At 41.4% G+C, this 20,519-nt stretch overlaps 1 protein-coding gene across 4 annotated transcripts in view; it reads right to left on the bottom strand.

Moving 5' to 3' along the window:
- The window catches only part of zcchc2 (zinc finger, CCHC domain containing 2), a 49,429-nt gene extending 28,910 nt beyond the window's left edge, over positions 1-20,519 (bottom strand). For 2 of the 4 annotated variants that reach the window (XM_031300954.2, XM_031300957.2), the window contains exons 1-4: positions 19,497-20,519; positions 13,923-14,043; positions 13,318-13,388; positions 7,895-7,966 (exon numbers count right to left, since the gene is read on the bottom strand). In XM_031300954.2, coding sequence (XP_031156814.1) covers positions 7,895-7,966; positions 13,318-13,388; positions 13,923-14,043; positions 19,497-20,294 — 1,062 coding nt within the window. In that variant the 5' untranslated portion in view covers positions 20,295-20,519. The remainder of the gene's footprint in view (positions 1-7,894; positions 7,967-13,317; positions 13,389-13,922; positions 14,044-19,496) is intronic. The other 2 variants (XM_031300955.2, XM_031300956.2) reach the window with 2 other exon arrangements.

Genomic DNA, 20,519 nt, shown 5'->3' with positions numbered 1-20,519 from the left:
GCAACAAGTATATCATTTATCACTTTTGTAGCAGCTGTGATGGTGCTATGTTTTTTCCTGAAGCCGGATTGCAGTTTAGAGAGTAGGTCACTAGAGTACAGGAACTCTTTAAGTTGATCACAAACAAGAGATTCAAGAAGTTTTGACAAAACACACAAGTTTGATATTGGTCTGTAGTTAGTCATAACAGCTGGATCACCTCCTTTTAATAAAGGGGTAACAAAAGCAGACTTCCAAACAAGTGGTATTTCTTTGTTTTGGATTGAAAGATTAAAGAGGACCGTAAGAGGTTGAGCTACATAATCAGCTGCTATTTTCAAGAAGTAGGGCTCTATCAAGTCCGGTCCGTTTGATTTCCTGTGATCTAATGCTTTAAGAGCTTTATGCACTTCCTGCACAGTAAAAGGAACAAAATTAAAATACTCTCCAGAAGACATTTGAGGTTCTGTGCAGGGAGTCACGGGGGCCACTCCTGTGGAGTCAAACAAAGAACCAGAAGCTATGAAATGATTGTTAAAGATATTTAAGACCTCGGTCCTATCGTAGACAGGGACAGAGTCTTTTAAGACATATTTTGGAAGAGCCTGAGGTCTTCTATTTACAGATAGAGACTTTATCACTTTCCAAAATTTCTGTGGATTGTTGAGGTTTTCTGTTGTGACAGATAAGTAATAATCTGATTTAGCCTTCTTAATAAGAGAAGTACATTTATTTCTTAAATGCCTAAAAGTAGACCAATCAGAGGGAGAATTGCCTTTTCTGGCTTTGGCCCATACCACATTGCGCTGATGGATGGACTCTGACAATTCTGGAGAAAACCAAGGGTTCTCTCGACCCTTGACTCTAAATTTCCTAATAGGAGCATGTTTATTTACAATCTTCATAAAACTCTCCTTGAAATAGGCCCAAGCCAGTTCCACATCTGGCAACAAACTCAAATGCCCCCAATTAACCAAAGCTAGGTCATGATGATAGGCTTGCTCGTTAAATATTTTTAAATTTCTCTTGCAAATAATACGGGGATTGCATTTGGGGATTTTAGTGTTCCTGCATGTAGCAACAACACAATGATCACTCAAATCATTGCAGAACACACCCACTGATGAGAACTTATGAGGGACATTTGTTAGGATTAAGTCAATCAAGGTAGACTTATTTGGACTCTTTACATGTGGCCTTGTAGGTAGGTTGACCAACTGGCTTAGATTAATAGAGTCACAGAAGGATTTAAATTCACCAGAAACTGCATTTAGCCAATCCCAATTAAAATCTCCAGCCAATAAGAGTTCCTTGTAATTTAATTTTGACAAAAGATACTGTAAGGATGGTAATGCTTCCTTGATGGCAGATGGAGGCCTGTAACACCCCGCAACAGTTATAGACAGGGACTTAACTATTTCTACGTTCAAAGCCAAAAACTCCATTTGTTTAGAAATAGATTCAGATAGAACAATTGATACACCAAATCTTGATTTTACATAAATGGCTACGCCACCACCTTTTTTGGGCCTATCTGTACGATGAACGTTGTATCCAAGTATGGCGATGTCATCATTAGAAATAGATTTGGATAACCAGGTTTCAGAAATGATCACAATATCTGCATCTGTCGATTTCACCCAAATTCTGACCATGTCCATCTTGGGTAATAAACTGCGCACATTAAGATGAACAAATTTTAACCCAGGCATTGATTTGAAATCAGCAGGGGTCTGGGCGCATTTCAGCTCAGGTCCAGGATTTGGTTGCACATTTCCAGATATAAGTAAAAGTAGAACAATCATCAATCTTCGTTTCACACTACATTTTGGAACAGACTCACGCGTGTCAAATGTTGAAGCCAAGCATTGCTTTTCATCAAGTGAAAGAGAAAGATTGTACAAGGCAAGGAAGGCCTGAAGTTTAGGTACAACCACAGGCAGCTTGAAGTTGAGGACCAGAACCAAATGAGACAGTGGAGGGTCAGGGTGCCCTGCTGCACCAGATTTAGTGCCACTATAGGAGATACCACACATGCTCTGCTTATTATTAGCAGTACTTACCCAAGGAGCACTACTTAGTCCCAAGTCCCAAAGGGTCATCACACATAATAAAACTATTAAAAGTGCCATAATCTTCATGTTAAAAAACATCAGCAGAAACAGTTTGTGAGTAGCACAACCGTAGCTATTTTCCAGGAGGTGAATGTGACAGGCTCGGGCCTGTTAGCCCAGACCCCAGGTGGAGGTGGATGAAACAGGCTCAGGCCAGATAACCCAGGCTCCGGGTGGAGGTGGATATGGCAAGCTTCGGGCCTGTTAATCCAGGCTCCAGATGAAGGTGGATGTAGCAGACTCGGGCCTGTTAGCCCAGGCTCCAGGCGAAAGGTGAATGTTGCAGGCTCCGGCCTATTGGCCCAGGCTCCAGATGGAAATGGATGAGGCAGGCTCAAGCCTGTTAACCCAGCCTCCAGGCGTAGGTAAATGTGCCTCAGGCTTATTAGCCCAGGCTCCAGATGGAGATGGATGAGGCAGGCTCAGGCCTGTTAGCCCAGGCTCTAGATGGAGGAGGATGAGGCAGGCTCAGGCCTATTGGCCCAGGCTCCAGATGGAAATGGATGAGGCAGGCTCAAGCCTGTTAACCCAGCCTCCAGGCGGAAGTAAATGTGGCTCAGGCTTATTAGCCCAGGCTCCAGATGTATATATATATATACACACACATATATATATACATACATATATACATACATACACACACACACACACACACACATATACATATATATATATATATATATATATATATATACAGTGCTGCTCATAAGTATTCATACCCATGCTAAAGTTGACTAAAAAAAGGAATAAATAAGCTAACTGAGATAAGATCCATATCAATGCAAATCAAACCAGCTATTAGGCTAACTGAAATAAAACCATGCCAATCTCTAGGTATGGTGAAGGGTATGTGACGATGTGGGGCTATTTTAATTCCAAAGGCCAAGGGAACTTTATCATTCTGATATCCATAGTATCCTGGATCCATGAAATAACTGGCCTTTCAAAATAAATATCTGCCTTCCTCTATGGGAATTTAACATAGGGGTATGTATAATTATGGCCCCTGTATTTTAAGGAAGAACATTTATTTATTTACAATACATTATTAATTCACAAAAAAAATTGGTGTCCTTAAAAGGTCGGATTTTTCCTCATTTTTTTAATTAAGGCATTAAGATCAATTTCCAAAAGATGATTTTTTTATTCCTCTTTTTAGTCAACTTGACCATGGGTATGAATACTTATGAGCAGCACTGTATATACACATACATATACCGGTCAAAAGTTTGGGGTCACTTAGAAATTTCCATTCCACTCCATTATAGACAGAATACCAGCTGAAATCAGTTGCATTGTTTTTTTAACCAGGGCAGCAGTTTTCAGATTACATTATGTACTTACATAATTGCAAAAGGGTTCTCCACTGTTGTAGAAAGAGGTGGCTGATCTTTAATGCAATATCTGCATTGCCCATTATCAGCAACCATTCATCCAATGTTCCAAAGGCACATTCTGTTTACTAATCTAATATTATTTTAAAAGGCTAACTGAGAAAACATTGGAGAACCCTTTTGCAATTATGTAAGCACATAATGTAATCTGAAAACTGCTGCCTTGGTTAAAAAAAAACAATGCAACTGATCTCAGCTGGTATTCTGTCTGTAATGGAGTGGAATGGAAATGTCTAAGTGACCCCAAACCTTTGACCGGTAGTGTATATAATCGCCAAATGGGCTTTTTTCCAGCATACAGCAGACATTTTACCTTGGAAAAGCACAGGTGTTGTGTTCCATAAAAAGGCCTAACAGGTTCACACTCTGACATTGCTATGATACTGCCCATGGCACTAATACACTCGTCCTAGGGCTGGGCAATATATCAATATTATATCAATATTGCGATTTGAGACTAGATATCGTCTTAGATTTTGGATATCGTAATATCGTAATATGGCATAAGTGTTGTCTTTTCCTGGTTTTAAAGTAGGGGTGGAACGGTACACTGAAGTCACGGTTCGGTTCATACTTCGGTTCAGACATCACGGTTCGGTTCAATGGAGGGAAAAGCAAAACAAAAATGCAGAAGGCAATTTTTTTTATTGTGCATGTCTCAGGCTGCAACAGCCTGAAGTGTATAAAATAAGATGTAAACAGTAAACAATAAGTAGGCTACCCCACATCATCTCCAGACTCCATCTGGAACTTGTAAACAAAATAAGACAATCAGCTAGTAGTGTGATATGGGAGACAAGCGCTGCTCTCATATGTGAATGCACAGAGCAGGGGAGTTAAAAGAGCAGCTTCGGTTACACAGAGCAGTTGGCGAATTGTGGCGTTAGCTTCACACGCTAACAGCAGAGCTAGCAGCAAACAGCGAAGCTAACGGCGGAGGTAACAGCTAACGGCGGAGCTAAAAGCGGAGCTAACAGCGGAGCTAACAGTGAAGCAAATGGGACTGGAAGCCTTTTTTGGTCGAGGCGAGAAGGGATCCAGCTACAGTACGTCCGTGTTTGGTTGTATATGGAAGGAACTATTTTGCTTCGTGTGGACTCACTGGACCGACTGACTCGACGTGTAGGCGGAGCTCAGGAGCTTCAGAGCTAAGGCGGGGCTACAGATTAGGTGTCCTTAAGAAACGCGTATGTAATAGTAGTTCCACATTACATTAATTCATTTGCACACAAGTTTTATTTATTTTAATACCGTGTATTCTCCGTGTAAATTCATGTACCGAACCGAGATGCCCGTACTGTTTCGGTTCAATACGAATACATCTACCATTCCACCCCTATTTTAAAGGCTGCATTACAGTAAAGTGATGTCATTTTCTGAACTTACCAGACTGTTGTAACTGTTCTATTATTTGCCTTTACCCACTTAGTCATTATAGCCACATTACTGATGATTATTTATCTAAAATCTCATTGTGTAAATATTTTGTGAAAGCACCAATAGTCAACCCTACAATTAACACATCACCATTTGTTTAAAAATCTTATGTAAGATTAAATTCAAAGGAAATACAAACTGAACAATCGTGACATCTCGCTAACACAAAGTGTTGTAAATACTCCCGTGTTGACAAATGGCAGTTGATTTGAATTGTGGAGTTTTGGGTGATTTAATTTTTTTTTTTGTCTGTAGCCCAACAGGTAAATTAGATCTCCACCCTAACATTAGTGGAAGTGTTGAAACATGAAAGCATCAAAATGTCATTCTAGATGTGTGAGTATCCAAGTGTTCCTTGTCCCCCGTTTGTTCAGAGCCATTAAATTGTAAGCAAGGGTTTTCTAACAGGAAGTTATTGTAAACAAATATTGTGATTGGGTCTACAGTAAAATGATTTTCTAGACTTGTTGGCATGCAGTCACATTATTTGCCTTGGTCATTTTCATAAATGAAGATGCAGCTTTGTAACTATGGAGCCCCCAGAGTGTTCATGTACCAAATAAATAAATAATAAATTGTGAAATAATCACATAAATTGTGTAAAATATACAGTATAAATGAAACAATATTTTTTTGAAATAATTTAAGAAATTATTAAAACTCAACTCATTACTGTGGAATACTATTTCATTATTCATTTTCATAATAATCTAAGCCCACATTCTGACCTAGCTAGTTAGCCAGATAGGTAGGAGCATGTTAAACTTATGGTGTTTTTCCACTACATGGTGCCTGCTTGACTCACCTCGACTCTACTCGTCTTTTTTGGTTTTCCAATATGAAAGAAGTCCCGGGTACCTGCTAACAGGTACAGGTACTTTATTTAGTATCACCTCCGTCTAGGTTCCAAGCGAGCTGAGGCGATACCAAAAGGTGACGTGAAAACCTGCAGACTCCTGATTGGTCGGAGAGAATCGTCACTAATCACTGCGTCATCGTTGCTATAGCGACAGACGGGGGTGTCCTGAACAAACCCGCCATTTTTTAATCGTTTTTTCTGCCTCCGGCTTCTTTAGAAACTAAATGTGTCTTCTGGCAAACAGCCACATGATATATATATTAGGGCTGTCAAAATAACGTGTTAATTTCGATTAATGAATCTGAGAAAAAATAACGCGTTAAAAAAAATAACGCAGATTAATCCAATCCATATTGACGTTTGACCCGGAGCCGTTCTAGCCACCATTGGACTGTAAAATGAAGGAGGGAGACGAGAATGTGCTGCCTGGATCATTAACTGGAACATTTACTTGTAAAAATCTTCTTCCTGCCAACCCTGGCTACCGAAATCTGGTGCCACTGATATGTCTGCTCTTCTCTCTGGTGCTCTGAAGACGATACAGGCAACACAAACACTGCTGCACGGGACGTTAGTTAACACTATACTCGACAGCAGCTAACGTTAGCCTACCGCTAGCTAGTTAACACTATACTCAACAGCAGCTAACGTTAGCCTACCGCTAGCTAGTTAACACTATACTCGACAGCAGCTAACGTTAGCCTACCGCTAGCTAGTTAACACTATACTCGACAGCAGCTAACGTTAGCCTACCGCTAGCTAGTAGCTGGATTAAACACGGTTACAATGCTGACAGCTAACGCTGAACGGTGTAAAGTGTGACTGTGTTTTACTGTAGAGGACTGTGACTCAACAGCGGGATGTAACAATCTGCAGCTGCCGAGCTGCCGTCGGAAAAACAACACAGACGGTGCGTTCAATTAAACTGGTAAACTACAGCTTCGTGGTGCATTTGAAGTTATTGTAAATGTCCTTGGTGGTTGTTTTTGTCGTTCAACAGCAATTTACTAGTGAAATAAGTTATTGTTATTGTTATACATTATTATTAAATCATTTAATTTTGACCATATGGCCTTAGCAATAAACAAGCCGTTCTTTAATGTCACCAACTGTTGTTTAGTACCCTTTGTTTTCTTTTCTTTTTTTACTTTCTTAAAAAGTATTGGTTCAGGCACCGTTAATTATGTATGCGATTAATTTAGATTAATTAATCACAGCGTCTGTAATTAATTAGATTAATTTTTTTAATCGATTGACAGCCCTAATATATATATTTATATATACATATTTTTACGCTTCAAGCCTATTTATTTTTTCCAGTGTACGCTTGTGACTACAGTGATTGTGTGTTGGGCTCTGAGTGAAAGGTAAAATGAAGGTACAAGTTAAAGACATTATGAAATAATGTGTGGAATTATGAAAAGTGACATCAAATAAAACTTGATGTGAAATAAAAGTTTGAAAAATGTAATTACGGAAAAAAATGACTTTTGAAAAAGGACATGCTGACATTATGTTTATATAAAATAAAATAAAAAAAACTCTTATGGAAATGAACATACCGTATTATTTAAAACAATGCTTTAAAAAAATTACTTTATCATAATGCGCGGAGTTTCAATAATTTCTTTAATTTTTCCCCAATAAAAGTTTATTTATATATTTGACACAATGTATTTTTTATTAATTTAATATTTAACACTTTGGAACTGCAAATGTAACACAACTGCACCATCAATCCTGAATTATTTGTTTTTTAAAGATAATTGTTTTGGCATTTTAGGCCTTTATTTATATACTGTAGGACAGCTGAAGACATGAAAGGGGAGAGAGAGAGGGGGAATGACAGCAAAGGGCCGCAGGGCGGAATGACAGCAAAGGGCCGCAGGGCGGAGTCGAACCTACGGCCACTGCGTCGAGGAGTAAACCTCTATATATGGGCGCCTGCTCTACCAGGTGAGCTACCCAGGAGCCCATGAATCCAGAATTTAAGTCCTAGTTAAAGTGGTAAAGTTGACATGAAAGGAACTGTGTTTTTTCTTCTGTGTGACTGGTTAAATTTGTGTCATTGCACTGGATGGATGAAAAATGACAATAACAAAAGTGGGTACCTTAAGAAGGAAATTCTCCAGTTCCAGATGGGTTTTGGTCACACTACTAGAAGAAGAGTCTGACCATTTCACCTGAAACACAGCAGAGGACATTCTCTATCACTGCACAGACTGAAATGAGAAATCTGACAACAGCAACGCCAAAAAGGAAATGGGGTTATGCTAGAACTGCATGGTACAATGTCGTAAAAGTAAACACACATACACCCAAGTACACACCCAAATAGAGGTGTTGAAATTAATCAAATAATCGATGCATCGAATCGTGGACATGGACGATGCTGCATCGATAATCAATTATTTCTGTTTACAATTTAATGTAGGCCTAACAACCTTTCTGTTTACAGATTCTGTTATGTTTTTCACATTCTGGAAGTCCTGTAGTTTTATGTATCCAATTTATTTAGTATTAGAGCACTGCAGAATGTTTTGTTTTTGAAGCTTGAAAACCTATGAATTAAATATCCTATATGGCTTTAATAGAAAAATGTTTTTGACGCATCGTGATGCATCGAGATATCGAATCGAATCGAATCGGGAGATCAGTGAAGATTCACACCTCTACACCCAAACAGACAAGATTACACCATATTGATTTAGGGGATCTATTTTTGGTGATCAAGTGTTTTTGGTGTTCAAGGACAGGCATGGAAGACAACTGACATTCAACTTACACAGCACCAAAATGACTCAACTAAAATAAAGCCTATGAGAAACGAAAAAAGTAGGAGCAGGTCAAAGTCTACACAAACATGCATCCCTTCTAATCTCTCTCTATAATCATGTAGATATGGCATTATTTATTCCCATTCAGAAGCCACATATGCTTAAGTTATGTAATAGCTGAGACGTTAAAACTTTTTATATTTATTAATAGGCATGTGTCATTTCATCCTAAAGCATAATTTATACACGATATCCATCTATAGATATGAATACTTTCTATTCTGGTCTTTATACGAAATACATGCTATTACACAGAATCTTATTTATTTTGTATCATAAAAATACTATCACTATGACTCAGTCAAAATGCAACTGTGGGGATGCATAACACCAGATGAATTTATAAACACTATCATAAGTGAGATGATGCAGGCTGTATTTATAGCAAAGCTATGCTCAGTTAGGCTTTAGTAAGCACACCGTATCTTATCAAACTGAATTGGTTTTGGCCCTTTTAATGTGGGACTTTGTTACAGTATTAGACTTAGACTAAAGACTAAGTACCGTGTAGCGCAATTACATAGGAAACCATGAATATTGGATCAAGAGTGTCTGGGCGATATGGACAAAAAAAAAAAAAAAAAAAAAAAAAATCACATCTCTGTATTTTTTTCATCTGACAATTCTTATTGTTGGACCCTGTTGTGAGTGAGTGAGGCGGGCAGACCAAGCGAGAGAGAGTGGTGTTACGTGGAGTGTGTGAGAGAGATGCACTGGCACGGTTTTACGGAAGAAATAGGTCAAGTAACGCAACATCAAACTATATCGATATGAATGGAAAATATGTCTTTATACCAGCCAGCCCTAGTTGGCAGACACTGATCACTGGTAGGAGGGGTAAGGGAGTGATGCAGGCATGGCAACGGTCTTCATAGCGTTAAAATCAGAAAACAAATACACCAAAAAAAGTATGAACTAAATACTAAATCTAATGCATGTAGCATATTTGTCATAATTTAAACAAGTCTCCCGAAGAGAAACGTATCTCTCTCTCCCCCGCCTCTGCCTGCTGCGCTGTGGATGTGTGTGTGTGTGTGTGTGTGTGACTGTGTGTGACTGTGTGTGTGTGTGTGATGGCCAGCGAGCCGCAGGACACGCTTGTGGAGTTTAACTCTGAAAAGACCACAGGTTCTCGTTAATCTTATGATGGACATGTGTTGTGATATTTAAACAAACTGTCAAAGGAGAAATAAAAGCCTTTTATTTACGAGAGCGGTCTGAGAGACCTGCAGTTTACAGCGGGGTCTCTGAGCATGACTGGCCGAGCGACAAGCTAGCGGCCGGGGCAGGCGCCTGCTGGCTGTCGCCTGCTGGCTGTCGCCTCACTTCATGGAGCTTCTCAACTCCGAAAACTTTGAAGCAAATTGTCAATTCGGCATCAATTTTCGCAAGACTGCCTATATTCGAAATCTAAACAGCTAATTTCTCGCCTAAAACGTTGTCAGAAGTGAAATTAGTGATGAATAAGATGGCGAAAATTGTTAAAATTGTCCCGTTGTTGGTCTGTCTGTAGCGGAAAACCGACCCTCGTTGACCTGGGTTCATATGCTGAAAAGGGAAAAGAGAAAAGAGCCTAGAGAGAAGTAGGAGCTGAAAGAGTTACAGGAACTGCAGCCAGTGGAACTTAAAAATCCCCAAATTGGTCCAGTTGGAACACGAGAAAAAAAGGGTTCTAGGAATTTTATGTTCTAGGAACTGCAAAAATCCCTCCGATCGGAAAGCGGCTATAGACTCAAATAATAATAATATAAACAATTTAGTTGGTGATCAGTATTGGTCCCAAAATGTCTGACCTGAACATCCCTATAGTAGTGTGAGCAGCAGGAAACAACATTTTAAAGCCATCCATGCACTTAATGGGCACACAAAGACCACAGAGGCATTTACTCCCTCCCAGTAGTACCAGCAGCCTAATTTGGCTGCTATAATCTTTCATAAACAGTATTCATATCTATAGATACTAGGTATCATATATCAATCAGTGTTTCCCACAGGTTGAGAATTTACTTGTGGTGGTGGGTGGCGCAGGATGTGACGGCACAGTGTGTGATGGCTGGGTTCAGTAATAAACTAGTCAAACAAAGGTTGAATGAACTGTTTATTATATAAAATATAATTTAGAAAGAAATAACTATTTACATATTAAACAAACTAGACTAAAAGATGATACAGATACAGATTAAGTGTAGCCTTTGTGTTGTGCTTAGTCAATTAAATCTGGTTGGTTTGTCAAATGTTATGGTTCAGATTGACAACCTTAAAACTATACTATGATCCATACAGAAAGTTATGTTATTATTAATTTCAACATTGTCTCCTCCTAACTCCTGTTAAATCATATAAGACTAACACTATCTAAAGTTCATTCTTGTTCATTTTGTTGGTTAGATCTTTGTTCATTTTTTTAAGTGTTTTAATCTGTGTTTTGGGGATCCTAAACATGCTGTTCTGTACTATACACGTCCTGTTGCAGTCATTAAGATCTCATCTGAACAGATTTCTGTCATTCAAACAACTCTGAGTTGTAGTTTAAAACTTCTACAGCCAACTTAATAAAATTAGGTTTTAGTTGTACTTGAGTCCATAAATACAGTTAATGGATATGGGCACGGAGAACGGGAACTGAAGACTCGGTTAGCAACGATAAGCTCCGGTTAGCTCCCGTCAGCTCTAGTTACCTCCATTATAACGATATGGAGCGGAGCAGACTGCAGCAGAGAGGGGTAACAACCAGACTCTGATAAATGACGTTCAGGGAGCTTTCACAGCGGAGTGGCCGCGGCGTTTCTACGGTTTTATTAGTACAGTTAATCCCACAGCAAGACCACCGGCAGCATGATACTACTAATGACAGCCTCTGAGCCTGAAGTGAATTGTTGACACACGACTTCACGAGGGGGGAGGGGCTGGAGGCCGTTGGTCTGTGTGCGCTGTAGCAAATACATCGTTGATTGGAAAAAATGTATCTACCTGGGTGGGTCTCAATCTACCTGGGCAGGGCGCCCAAGTAGAACCTATGTATGGGAAACACTGTTAATTATGCTTTATGATGAAATGTAACATGCCTATTAAGCTCATGGGTGCAGTATGAATACATGTGTTACTATCTGTGCGTGTCTTTGTGTGTTAACTGGTGGTTTGGTCCAGTATAAACAGATGGAGAGTCGGAGGCTCACTGTTGTGAGTGCTGTTGGCTTGACTGACGAAGCTCAGTCAAGCCAACAGGACAGTCTCTCCTCGCCATCTGTTTTGCTGATTTTTCTTTCTGTAATTGAGCACTAAATACTCCTATTTGTTAATGTGAATCTCTGTTTGGAAAACATTAATTTATTGAAGTGATAAGCATTAGCAATGATAAGCAGCCTCACTCTGACGGACTATGGAATTTGAGTTTGGGATTAGCATAGTGCAATGGTCAACTGGGGCATTTGCCCCAGATTTGCCCATTACAACTAACCCACAGACTCACACTTGCGCCTGTAACAATATGGACACATGTAGAACCTGCAGTTTGGAAAGTCCATGATGCAATTTGATCCGATAGTGAGAGGATGTTGTTTAGTATATAAGCAATCATCACTTGCTCTGTTTAGATGGTAAAAATGGACCGATACCACCAATTTTATAGTAAGGGCAGGAGCAGGTATGGAAATGTCCATCTGTTTGTTGTAAAGAAGGGTCTTTACGTATATAGTTGACCAGTGTGTCTGAACACTAAAAGAGACCATGTGGAAATCCCAATGTCTCCCTGTGTGTCTGTGCCAGAGAGCCATGTTAAAAAGCCACTAATGTGGGTTGTTTGAAAGCAGTTTTTTTCCTGCATAGAGAAAGTTTTGGCGCTCCTCAACGAGGTTTTTAGCTGGCCAAAACGTCTGATTTTCACCAGCCAGCCTCCCTTCCATCCACAGCCGCTATATTTTTTACGCAAGCGGCTGGCGCTGGATCTGACTCCGCTGTGAAGCCAGCGCTAATGGGATCTCCTCTGTCCCCGGGGGACCGGCGGTGCAGCGAGAAGCCGCTGCTGACAGGTCTGTCCGCTCGGCGGGCTGCGCTGCTGTCTCTCAGTATTTAATTGAGACAGTTGCATAACCTGTGAAAACGTCTCGTAGTCGCGTTAAATAGTTGTCCAGTCCCGTGTTTTGGTGCAGTTGGTTTTAACACCTGGTGCGAACCATACAGGAGTACGCATTGCCTCCATGAACAAGCTGCAGAGGCGGCGGCCGTCTCTCAGTTAAACTGTATTTCACACTATGATGGTTCAATCAGCACTTAATCCGCGGTTCACCTGCATGCCGAACAGTAGGGGCAATCCGTTACACTACTGTATATTCAACATCACTGACAATTTATTGATCAATAGAATGCATTTCAAAATAGAAAACATTACACTTCATAACGTTTCGTATTCACAACACTATTGTATTATTGTACAAATTAGCTACAACAGTAATAGCAGTTACCCTATGTAATTCACTCCTACATTTTTCAACTTAGGAGCAAAATGCGCTCCTTGGGAAAAAAGTTACCGTTATGCCCTGTCCATACTAATCAAATGAACTGGACTTTGTGGTCAAGTGTAGTCGAATGACAAAAAGCCCCGTTACTGCATTATATTCAGACACACAGAAGCAGAGCTGTGTGTGTGTGTGTGTGTGTGTGTGTGTGTGTGTGTGTCTGTATGCAGTGTTGTTACCTACCTCAAAGTTGTATTCCTTGTCTATCCTGGTCCGAGAGATGCCCCTGAGCACAATTCCCTCTATATGCACTGCTGCAACAACAGAGAGCAGTAATAAACTATTATGACTCAGTCTCTCCGACAAGTTTAACAAAACAAGAGTAATGTAGCTATTAGGACTTAGGAAATATCAACTTCACAAACACAACAAGCCTATACAATTAGAGTTATCATAGCACTTACTAGGAATCAATTAGTTGTGTGTCCAGACAATTTATCAATTAAAAGATTATTAAGGAAACACTTAAATTGGAGGGGGCTCTATTGTATATGTTGCTGTGGCAACTATCAACATTAAAAAAAGCATAAAAATCATCGAAGGGCCAAGTAAATGAGTAAGAACAAAACAAAACATAAGAATGTAATGTAAAAACAAATTCTAGCTATAGTAACACAACAAGCTTAATGGATGAAACATGTTAGTGTGGCAGGCGTTTTTCCTCTGCAGTGTTTATTCTAAGACTGCTTTGGTGGAGTAAATCAAACAAAGACTGAAGAAATCCCCAAATCAAAATGCTCTACGGTTCCCTGTTGTACCTGCAGCAAATGAATGGTTATTATAATCACCTTCTCTTTGTGTTGCCCAGCGGCTGGAGTGGCGGCTCTGGCAAGGAGAATGGGAGGCTGTACATTCCCCCAAATCCAGTGCTGGGGAAGGCAGGTAATCTGTCTCCTGACCCGTCAGCTCCTGAAGACCAACAATACACTAAGTAAGGTACTGGCTCACACTGGTTCGTTACAATTTTGACCTTCAATTACAGGGTGAATATAATGCATTTCACATGTTTCATACTTATCTAACCATGAAACACACTGATAGAATGCACCATCCCTTTATGTTTTGCAGAATCATACCCGCAGTAACCAAGATATCATGTTTAAGTTGAATTATTTGATGTTTTAATAGTCTATATCCTTGACGTTCCACTTCCGGGACTGCTCCGTTGCCGCCGGATGCACCTCTTTTAAGCCGGATGTCCGGTACCTTCCTCTGTCTCTGTGTTGGCGTTCTAACCTCCGGTGGATTTGTGAGGACTATGGTTAACTGCTCCTCAGATCTCTGCAGGGTAAATCCAGACAGCTAGCAAGACTATCTGTCCAATCTGAGTTTTCTGTTGCACGACTAAAACTACTTTTGAACATACACACGTTGCGCCAAAACAAGTTCCTTCCCGAGGCTATTCTGCAGAGGCGCCGTTGCTCCGTCTGATGCTTAGTGCCGCCCATGACGATTGTGATTGGTGTAAAGAAATGCCAATAACCCAGAGCATGTTTTTCTCCCATCCCGGAATGCTGTGTGGACTAGCCAGACCCTCCTCCGCAGCGCTGTGGAGGAAGGCCTGGCAATGCGAGACTAATGTTTTAATAACAAACCCCTGTTTGATAAGTCAAAAGCGAAGTGCTAATGCTTGAGCACAGCGCAAGCATTAGCATTAGTTTGTTTTGTTGTCTGACAACAACTGAGCTACACCAGTTGTGGTGTGCGATTAGAAGGGATGAAACTAAGATTATGAAACACAAAGAAACACCAGGAACCACTGTTAGTTTTCAACCATGCCCCATTTCACTGTTCCTCTCTCATTTCATTTCATTTATCTGTTTATTTGACAGGGACAGTGCCCATTTATCAACAGCAAAGTAACTGTAATGGCGCTTTTCCATTACACGGTACCTGCTCGACTCGCCTTTTTTGGTTTTCCATTACGAAAAAAAGTACCTGGTACCTGCTAACAGGTACTTTTTTTAGTACCTCCTCAGTCGAGGTTCCAAGCGAGCTGAGGCGAGCCGAAAAGGTGACGTGAAAGCGACAGACGGGGGTGTCCTGAACAAACCCGCTATTTTTAAACAGTTTAGCCAGCTGTGTTTTTGTTGCTGCCTCCAGCTTCTTCTGAAACAAAATGTGTCTTGTGGCTGTGGCAACAACACACCTTCCACGTTCTGTGTTAGGTCACGGCAGTTTACTGCGGCGCCGCTTGTTTCAGTTCTGCGGAGGCTCCAGGCAGAGCTTTCGCTGTATCCTACATACACACACACATGCTGGCTCGACGCACACACCAGCTGACAAATGTATACATCAGGCCACATATTACATAGGCTACGGCGAAAGCTCTGCGTGGAGCCTCCACAGAACTGTAAAACAAGCTCAAGTGGCCTGATGTTTATACTTGTGCGCTGTTGTGTGCGTCGAGCCGGCATACGACCAGCCACGCTGAGGCGGTACTAAAATCTGCAATGGAAAACGGACGCACAGTGTGCCGAGTCGAGTCGAGGCGAGTAGAGTCGAGGCGAGTCGAGCAGGTACCATGTAATGGAAAAACGCCATTAATGAGCCAGAGTTAGCTCAACAGGCTAATTTTCATCCGTCATCCCTGGCCAGTTTGAAATAGTAACCTAAAAAAATGAAATTCAATGAAATTACTTAATGCAGTCAGCACGTAAAAGCACCATACACAGACCCTCCCTCTGTCTTTTACCACATTTGACAGCGCCACAGTGCACAAACAGTACAGCACTCTAAAAATGGCATGTGTGATTTTATTAAGAGCAGTGCATCTTCACCAGGCCAGGCCCTGACTCCCAATGATGTCAACCTCCTGGATTTATTTAGAACAGAGACCGCCTTGCAGAGTGTTGGACCAACTGGATGTCTGTATAAAAAGGTACAAGTACAGTGCCCGTTCAAAATGTGCCTGTTCGGAACGGGCCGATTGTTTGGCCCTTGATGTATGGCTTCTTGTAGCATTCTCCAGAACCAAATTGTTCCCCAAAATTACTTAGAGAAGGACCGCAAAGCTCTTAATATGCATCTCCACTGTAGCCTACTGATTGATTGACTTACAGTGGACTTCAACTTCAGAGGAGGATTCAGAATTTAATTAATAATAATAATAATAATAAATTTTATTTATAATGCCCTTTTCATCAAAAGATCTCAATGTGCTACATTATGTATTTTACAATATCACAATGAAAATGTGGAGTAATCAGACATTTGCCTCATGGAATAATGGCAGTGTGCCATCCATACGGCCCGTTATGAGAGCCAATCAGCAAAAAGCTGCGTTAATCAACCACCAGAACCGGACCGAGTCCAGAGACGGACTCACAGAGACGGACTCACAGAGACGGAACGTGTCCCCAGAGAGAGAGAGAGAGAGAGAGAGAGAGAGAGAGAGAGAGAGAGAGAGAGAGAGAGAGAGAGAAAGGAAAGGTTGAAGGCAATAGAAATAAAGAGAGTTTTTGTTCAACTACGTTTTAGTGTCGTCTTTTTCATCAACGATATTGCATGTTGATATCGCCACAGTCAGCGTTTAATGACAGCGGTCCGGTCTCGTCTCGTCATTATTATCCTTAATGAATAAAACACTTCAGCAGAGGTGTTCACTTCCATGCAGGCTTAGTGGCTTGTCGGTTAAAGTTGAAGCGTGGATTTGAGTTGCCGTTTTTTTTGCCGACGGTAATGTTATTAGTGTTATAAGTTAGCAGCACACTTAACACAACTTTGGTACGCTTTGCAATATGCGATACGGCAGAGCCTATTTCATTCATTCTATAGACAGATCATGCAAACTGTAGCAGCTTGCACTGTTTCCCTCACAGAAATACACTGTGGTCAAGCTTGCTGTCACTCGCATCTCCATGGTCAATCCAGCTGCTGCTAAAGTTGGAGACAGACACCGGCGGAGCATAGCGATGTCTCGGTGAGCAGACGTAGTAACGTCGCCGGCGAAACAATGTCTGTTATTTAAATTAAATGAGCTGGCTTGACCATGGAGATGTGAGAAATATGCAGTACTCCAGAACACAGGACCGTCTTCCTGTGTTTACTTTGCTGCTACCGCCCCAGACACGTCTGACCAATAATCAGAGTGAAGCTTCTTGCGTGGTTTGTAGTGATGCATTTTGGTTTCGCTTGGATTTTTCCCCACATGAAAGCAAACCAAACCATGGGGAAAACGCTCTAAGTTTAAAAAAACATCAGCTGATTCGGACCAGAACAAACAAACTATAGGTGGGAAAGGCCTTTAGAGTATTTTCACACCAGAGCAGTCTGGTCCGTCCGTTTTGAGGCAGTGCGAGAGTCCGGTACAGTAAAGAGTAAACATCACTGTCTCTATTGCTGCTACAGAAAAGTTTGAAAAACGTATAGAGGGTAAAAAACAAAACTGAGCTTTAACTGCCCAGGAGTTTGTGTAACAGCTAGTCTATATCCACGACGTTCCACTTTTGGGATTGTTCAGGTGCCCCCGGAAATTCCAAGGATGTCTTTCATTTAGGCCGGATGTCCGTTACCTTCCTCTTCCTTTGTGTTGGCATTTTAAACTCTGGTGGATTCGTGAGGACTATGGTTAACTGCTCCTCAGATCTCTGCAGGGTAAATCCAGACAGCTAGCTAGACTATCTGTCCAATCTGAGTTTTCTGTTGTACTAAAACTACTTTTGAACGTCCACCAAAACAAGTTCCTTCCCAAGGCTATTTAGCAGCGACGCTGTTGATCCGTGCGGTGACGATTGTGATTGGTTTAAAGAAATGCCAATAACCCAGAGCATGTTTTTCTCCCATCCAGGAATGCCGTGTGGACTAGCCAGACCCTCCTCCGCAGAGCTGTGGAGGAAGTTCTGGCAATGTGAGACTATGTAACAGCTGACTGTTTTCTGCAACAAGCTCCAGCACAAAGCACAATCGCCTGTCTCTTTTCTTTCTCTCTTTCTCCGTGAAATGAAATCGGAAATGTCGACGGAAAGCGAATCGCCTGATCGCTTGATCTGGTTTGAACAGGAGCTAAGGCAGGAAGACACCCACGCAAGTTGAAATTCGTTTTCAGCGGTTGACTCTAAAGGGTGAGGGGGTTTTCATTTGCTGGTAGGAAGCTCTGACACTTGAGAGTCTGCTGCAGAACAGCTTTGCATTCCTAACATGACTTCAGATTAGGTAAGTGATTTTTCCATTTCTATGTGTACATACTAGGGCTGTCAAAATGAACGCGATAATATCGACTTCACTCAAATTCCTTTTCACGCCGCTATTTTTTTTGACACGCGATTTGTAATATAGAGGTACGATTGGAATAATGTTTGCTTGATTGGCAGGTGTCTCCCACTCAACTCGGTTGCCACTTGGTCTGCCTACCCAGGCTTCATCCTCCTTGGCAAAATTTGGATTTTCTGGCTTCAGTAACTGACAAGCATTGCTGCAGGCACTAAACCCAGACTCCCGGGGCCTGTTACACAAACAATGTTTACGGAATTATCTGGAGCTGGAAAGCTGGAACATGGACTGGCTTGGAAAGTGTTGGGAGTTTAGTTATGAAATTCGGTTCATATTTTACAGTAAGCTATCATGTTAAAAAGTTTGCTTCCTAATTTTAACTAACAAAGAGGCTAAACCCATGCTTATCTACAATCTATGTTGTTGTTTTTTTTTACCCAACAGGTTTATACATTCAAACATAAGCTCCAATTTTCAAGCAACTGAAAAGTAACAGGTGCAAAATGTTCCTCCAATGTACCAACATGGTCCACATCTGTGTGGATTTGCAGGCTGTTGAGTAATTAGACAATACTGCCAGAATAGCGCTTGGCAATTCATGGATGTAACGTTAGATTTAATAGGGGCACCGCTTAGAATCCAGTAAGCTTGTTAATGAGTTTCCCTGTACTGAGCATTTAGAAAGATGACGGTAGCCAGTATAGATCCACAGCACCAACAAATAAGACAGTTTGTCATGGAACCAAAGCAACAAGTCATAAATACCCCAAACATTTGAACATTTCTCGTGCAACTGGTTGAAACCACCTAGCTACCGAACTTTAGCTGCTGGCAGATTACCAACTAGCTTAACGTGTTAGCTAACGTTAACTCTGTTAGCGTTAGCTAGTTGTCCTGCCATGGATGACAGCTCATGATAGGGAAATGAAGTTTCCTGCTAGTAACGTTACACAATTGGCCAATGTAACGTTACGTATTATTGTCTTATTACCTATAACGTACCGTTACATATTTTAATTGACTTGTAACTTTAGCCAGCTAACGTTATGCTACAGGCATGAACTCCCTCCTAAAGAACACAAGTTGAAGTTGAGCAAGTTTTGAGCTAGCTTAATATTTAATGGAACTAAGGTTGGTTTATTGCTCATTACCGTTATCTGGGCGTTTATTCTAAGCTGACTTTGACGTCTCTCCTCCTTTATGGCAAGTTCTATTTTGTCAAGCTGCCCCCGGACCATCTCCCGTTGGTGGAAATGGAAAGCTGGGTGGAGAGAGGCCATGGCAAAAAGCAGCGACAACTGCTCCAGAGGTCCTGCCGCTGTTTCGTCAGTGGAGAAGCCGCAGGTCTGCTCAGACCGGCCGTACACATTGTCAGGGCATGGTGGATGAAACGAGTGTTGGTGAGGGTCCATGAATGGAGGAAGGGTGTAATTATATTTTTTGCAGAACAAGGCCGGATCTACATGGCTCAGTATCCGAAATAGTATTCCAGCACATTCCCTGCTTTCAGACCCGAGGAGGGACAGGCAGACCAGGAGTTTGGACCTAACCACTGGATCAATGACGTCCGTTAAAACTCCCAAATCACTCGGACTATTTGCCCGAAACTCAAAGTCTCTTAAAACATGGTAATCTTTCCTAGCGAGATCCTCTAAGTAAGATCCTAAAAAGCGGAGCTCCAGTGGCTGGCACATATGTAACAGCCCGCACATGAACTCAATTCGCTTAGCGGGGTTTAGATGTAGGCCAAACCACTCGAAAACAGTCTCCTTGTCCAGCTGGGATGGATACACACTAGGTGTGGGCGAGTCAGCCAGTCCGCCGAACACTGAAGAAGGAGGTACCACCCGGGGAATATGTTGGTGCTCCGACTGATCCAATGAACCGTCCTCGGCCGTTTCGTCGCCTCCTTCCTCGCCCGTTTTCATCGGTAGCTTCATTTTCAGCATTATCAGCGCTGCGAGAGAGGCTTCAAAGTGTAAATAACGGACAGATATACATTGCTGACAACGTCCACCGTTTCGTAACGCTGAAAAGAGAGATGGACTGTCAGTCGTTTTACAGTGTTTTACTATATTAGCTAATCATCTGACGAGACGATACTACTGTAGCTTTTCTCCCTACGTTACATTCTTCTTCTACGCCGCTTCTTCTTCTTCTTCTTCTCCTGGTTC

The sequence above is a fragment of the Sander lucioperca genome, chromosome 23 (assembly GCF_008315115.2).
Source record: "Sander lucioperca isolate FBNREF2018 chromosome 23, SLUC_FBN_1.2, whole genome shotgun sequence".
Classification (NCBI taxonomy): domain Eukaryota; kingdom Metazoa; phylum Chordata; class Actinopteri; order Perciformes; family Percidae; genus Sander; species Sander lucioperca.
The sequence above is the reverse complement of the archived record's forward strand: the minus strand, read 5'-3'. Positions and strand labels throughout refer to the sequence as shown.